Source organism: Ochotona princeps, chromosome 4 (genome assembly GCF_030435755.1).
Source record: "Ochotona princeps isolate mOchPri1 chromosome 4, mOchPri1.hap1, whole genome shotgun sequence".
Classification (NCBI taxonomy): Eukaryota; Metazoa; Chordata; class Mammalia; order Lagomorpha; family Ochotonidae; genus Ochotona; species Ochotona princeps.
Window position 1 is genome coordinate 51,004,759 of NC_080835.1, and position 6,000 is coordinate 51,010,758.

At 40.9% G+C, this 6,000-nt stretch overlaps 1 protein-coding gene across 1 annotated transcript; it reads left to right on the plus strand.

Moving 5' to 3' along the window:
- The first annotated feature begins 5,037 nt into the window (after positions 1–5,037).
- On the plus strand, positions 5,038–6,000 carry LOC101535783 (olfactory receptor 51I2-like). The gene has a single exon (XM_004590062.2). The coding sequence runs from the start codon at positions 5,038–5,040 to the stop codon at positions 5,998–6,000; it is 963 nt and encodes a 320-aa protein (XP_004590119.2).

Sequence of the window (6,000 nt, forward strand, 5' to 3'; positions counted from 1 at the left end):
CACCCCACTTCCAACTTCAACTTGGCAAATGTCTGCTGCTTTTTATACACATTTGAGGAATGGAACAATGGATGGGATCGCTTTCTCCCTCTCACTTTTTTCTTGCCTCTCTCCCTGTCCTTTGGAATAAAGAAAAAGTAAATTTAAGAAGACATAGCCAAGGTAGGACCCAGGACAATTGAATTATCTGTTTTCCTTGATTAATATTATCATTATTATTATTATTTTGCCTATTTGTCTCTTATTTCAGTAACTCGTTACATGTCAATATACTCTCTTATTTATTTTTCCTGTCCCCATGGTCAATGAGATTCTAATATTAAAGAAGTTGGTGCTGTCCTTGAGCAAAGCTACAGACCCATTCCCAAGGATTGTGCTCCAACCTAAAATGAAAACTTGAGACTAAACAAGCCTCGAACTGTTACATAGTGCTTACCATATTCTGCTTTGTAGTATAATGATGATGAATGCGTGATCACTCACATATCTGAATTATTATTTGTGTAATAATAGAGAGCATGATAGAGACCCTACACAACATCTCTGTGTACAATAGGTATAACTGGAACCATGGTTTCACCAGGTGATTCAGTCCAACGAGTAAAGCTGCTTGCACTGAGACTGAACTTGCTAGACACTGCATTCTTTCTCTAAGCCTTCTTAGGGATTCTTTCTCTAAGCCTTCTTAGGGATTCTTTCTCTTAGGTCATCAACGAATTATTTAAAGTACGTTATGCTCTTGTGGTTATGCAACAAGGTGGAGGAATCCACCATGGTGGGAGGGTTTGGGGAGGGGTGGGGAGAACCCAAGTACCTATGAAACTGTGTCACATAATACAATGTAATTAATGAATTAAAAAAAATAAAGTACATTATGCTCAACATCTGTAATCCAAAGGACAGTGGATTTTCTGACGCTGGGAAGCGCAAGGTGCTACCCTCAGTCTCTACTTCAGAGAAACGCTGCTGGCAGAGCAAAGCCCCACCAACCTGTGAGAACTTGGCTGATGTAGCCAGTCTGTGCTGTGCATTGTGTCCTACTAGAAATGAGACTCAGACACCTGCTGCTTGCTGCTTTGCAATATTCCATCATGTGTTTTAGAGCACCAGGTTTTTCCTTTGAGAATAAAGGACATTAATCTTTTTCTGTACCTACTGACTGAATCACCTTAAGAGGTCTGACTCGGATGTTTTCTAACCTTACCACATTTCCAATGACACTCTTAAAATGAGGTCAACAACCTTAGATGAACAATGCAAGCATTAGAGCTTGTGGGGAGCATATTTTAGGGAGAGCTGGACTGACTAATTCTGGCTGCTCTTGCTCTTAATCTCTCTGGACTAACCTTTTCCCACTGCTGCCTACCTTCCAATTCCAAGCAGAGAGCTGAACATAGGGTAATTTTTCTGCAACTCAAATCCAGTTTCCCTAGGGAGAGAGTGTGCTTTTCAGCAACAGCATAAAAACTGATATTCTTAGCTGTAAAGAGAATCTTGAACTTCCTATTGATACCATACAACCACACAGGAGGCTGGGGCAGCAAACGTGGTGAGTAATCAGGGTCTAGACTCAAAGGAAAAGAAATCAGAGGAGGCCAAGGCAGTAGAGAGATAAATAAATCTGGATGCTGCAGGCATCCAGCTGCCAATGTCACACTTTATGGAGGAGAGAAGAGATGAAGACGTCCTTTCTGTGACCAGTTTGTGCTCAGCACTCAGACTCTGTTTCAGAGGGAAGCATATGCTTGGGTTCCTATCAGGCCTCCTCTGCATTCTCGAAATATTACACTTGGAAAAACAAAAGCATGATCCAATGAACTTTCTATTAACTCATCAAAATTAGTTCATCGCTATTTTGCATTGTGTATTAGTAAGATTCTCCAGACAAACAGAAACAGTAGATAATATATACTTGTGTATCTGTATCTATTAGCCCACCTGTGTGGGGGTGGAGGCAGAGAATGCGGGAAGACGGAGAGACAAAGAGCAATAGAGTGAGAGAGATTAAGGAACTTTTTGATGCACTTTCTGGGGCTGACATTCTGAAATCTAGCCTGCATGTTGGGGATTCACAGAAAGTCTCATGTTGAGTTTAAAGATGGTTTGCTGCCAAATTCCTACTTCCTTCTAGTGCCTTCCTTCTTTTAATATGTGACTTCCAGTCACATTTTAGAGAGCAATTGCATCTATAACACATATTAAGATCATAATTCAGATGTTGAGAACATATTTTAAAAATATGTTAACAGCAATATGTAGACTGACATTTGACCCAACACTGGATGTCTTGGCTTAAATGGTGGACATATTAACATCATATATACCACAAGTTTGAGCAGGTTTATCATTATGCATAAGGTATACTATTTGTGGGAAGCTCAAATTAATTGAGGAGATAAATCAGAAATGATGGAATAAATGAGCGAGCAGTATTCAAAAGCTATAAATGTATTTTAAAAATTACAGATGAATTGGGGCTAATTTACTAACATGAAAATTTGAATGAAAAAATAATCCTATAGAAACTTGATTCAGAGGAGTAAAAGACAAGCAAAATGAAGATGTGGGAAAGAAAGAAACTAGTACATAGGAACACAATCTTGGACCCATAGAAGGTCAGAGCTTAAAACACAGAGAATCTAAGTCCCTGATATAACTTTGAGAAAGTTAAGACCCCTAAGTAGAAAGTGGGCTGGTCACCTGATACAAATAAGAACTAGAGTAGAGTATAATGTGACACACAACCAACTCGGAATGTTCTGGTGTTTCCTGTGTAGTCCTTCAGTCTCCATCTACCTCAGTGTTGTTGCATGCATATGTGGATAGAGTTAAATCTGTTGCACAGTGTTGTTTCAGAGCTGAGGGACAATATATTAAAATTATTGTTGCTGTATGTAGTAACACTGTTGAGTTCATTGTGCATAAAAACTAGGTCAAATCCCTAACAGGTGACACATATACCCAGAAAACTGTGATGATATTGTAACAGAAAAATCCAGAATCCTCTTATATAAACTTCTACAACAAGAACTATCAAAATTGATGTCAACTGCTTCATGCTATGTATTAGTATTACTCCCACAATTACAGACATAGGAAGGAAACCCAAGGGTCTCTGCCATTGCAGTTATCTCAGATATCCTAGTCCTAGAGCTTTGTGAAGATGCCACTGCTGAGATGGCACAGAATTAATCCTGAAATTCAGTGGGTCATGGGTATGTCAAGCTACACGAGTGCCACTCAGGAACATGTAACTCATTAAGATGGCTTCAGAACTTGAGGAGGATCTTGAGGGAGTAGTGGCAGTATAAGTTGAAGGCCATTCATGCGGTTTCCCTAATATACAGTAACAGATGATGGGATTATCAACAATTTACTCCATGACTGAGCAATAGGTAGGAGAATGCAAGGGTTAAGCTATATTAGGAAGATAAAGTGGTCAGTGAAAAGACACCCTTCTGCTTTAGTCCTATGCAGATAACGTATAAGGATGCATTTTTCTTCAGAAATATCCAATATACTTCTTTTTTTAAAAAAAGACATTTTATTTTTATTGGAAAGTCAGACATACAAAAAGAAGAGACATAGAGGAAGATCTTCCATCTGATGATTCACTCCCCAAGGGGCTGCAACGGCCAGAACAGAGCTGATCCAAAGCCAGGAACCAGTAGCCTCTTCTGGGTCTCCCATGCACACGGGTGCACAGTCCCAAGGCTTTGAGCCAGCCTTGACTCTTTTTCCAGGCCACAAGCAGGAAGCTGGATGGGAAGCAGGGCCACCAGGATTGCAATCGGCACCCATATGGGATCCCAACACATGCAAGGTGAATACTTTAGCCACTGGGCTACTATGCCTGGCTCTCAATTATACTTCTTAAAGTAAGCTATGAATAGACTCAAATACTTTAGATCCCTCGTTGATACGGCAATAATGCATTAATAAAAAATTTAAACAAGTCCTTCTTAGAAATTTTTATGTACAATTCCATATAAACCATCCTGTGTCAAATTCAAACCATTTATTAGATAATTATTTACATTCTCTTCTTAACCAGTCACTGGTTCTTTTATCTGAAAGCTATGGCAACACATTATTTTGTGTTTCATTTCCCTCCATTTATTTTTTCAATTGTTCATTTAAAGATTATACTAACCATTGGTTTCTCGGGGTCACAGCAAATGCATAGCATTAAAGCAACACGAATCTCATCAAGTTTCATACTAATGTGCTATTAATACAAACAGCAAGATCCAATACATTCCAAGAAAAGGATGTTGATAGCAAATTTAGTCTATCCCAGGCACTGCACAATGCAAAAATTGTGGTAGTAAGATAAAGAATATGATTGTAATATTTATGGATTTTAAAGTAACAGAAGGAAATACCAATGAACAAGAAATTCATTCTCAATTCCAGGTCTCTTATATGTACAACAGAGGGCAAATGTGGCCTTGTCCAAGGTCCCGCTGATTCTCAATATGGAAAACAATACAAGAAGGCTGTTCAGGCACATACCATGAAATTTATTATAAATCAAAGCCAATCAGAGACACCATATGTATGATAAGTGCAGGACATCAGAAAGAACTCATGCCACAAAATGCACAACAATAGAAAACAAAGCAACAACTGCTTATTCTTCAGGATTCCATCTAAAGAGCTACAAGCATTGTCATCCTCGTTTCTCTGTTCATGTCTTATTCAAATGCCTTTACCCTCTTCTAAGTATAACCATTCTTTGCATCTCCGCACGTGGAAGTAACACATCCTCATGTTGGACTGAAAGTAGACTGTCTACATTTTCTGAACTTCAGCAGCCATAATCTGACAGAAACTCATCAACCAGGAAGAAAAATAACGACATTAAAGGACATAAATTTTTGAAAAATAGTCAAGATTATGTAGGATTGACATAGTGCCAGATGACTAATAATGTCTGTTCAATATTATAATGCTTTTTCTATCCTCTAGGATAGATTAAGTCATTTATCCAAAGTTAAGAAGTCACAAAACTGGACCTCCTAGCTACCTTCCAGGATGCTCCTGTCCCAATCCTTGCTCAACATCTCCTTCTTCCAGCCACCTGCTTTCCTCATGAGTGGCATCCCAGGGATGGAGGCTGTTCACGGCTGGATCTCCATCCCCTTCTCCTCCATGTACACAATGGCCCTCACTGGAAATATCCTCATCTTCCTCGCTGTGAGGAGGACTCCAAGCCTGCACCAGCCCATGTACTACTTCCTGTGCATGCTGGCCCTCACCGATGTGGGCCTCACCTTGTCCACACTGCCCACCACACTGGCAGTGCTCTGGTTTGACCATCGGCTCATTGCCTTCCATGCTTGCTTGGTTCAGATGTTCTTCCTGCACTTCTTCTCGGTAGTGGAGTCCTCAGTGCTCCTGGCCATGTCCTTTGATCGCTTTGTGGCCATCTCTAACCCCTTGCGCTATGCAGCTATCCTCACAAATAGCATCATTGTCAGGATGGGACTGGCCATTGTGGTTCGAGCCACAGTGTCCCTCTTCCCTCTGCCTTTCCTCCTGAAGCGACTGAACTATTGCCCTGGCAAGATCCTCTTGTCACACTCGTTCTGTTTCCATGCAGATGTCATGAAACTGGCCTGTGCTGACATCACTGTCAACATCCTTTATGGGCTGTATGTGGTTCTGTCCACAGTGGGTATCGACTCCTTGCTTATTGTCTTTTCCTATACTCTTATTCTTCACACAGTGCTGGGGTTGGCCTCTCCCAGGGAGCGCTTGCGGGCACTCAACACCTGTGTCTCTCATTTCTTAGCTGTCCTGGTTTTCTACATCCCAGTCATAGGTGTGTCCATGATCCACCGATTTGGGAAGCACCTGCCACAGCTTGTGCATGCTCTTGTTGCCTATGTGTACCTGGTGGTGCCCCCTGTGCTCAACCCCATCATCTACAGTGTGAAATCCAAACCCATCAGGGAGGCCATGCTCAGGGTGATCAGAAGGAAAGACCACAGCTGA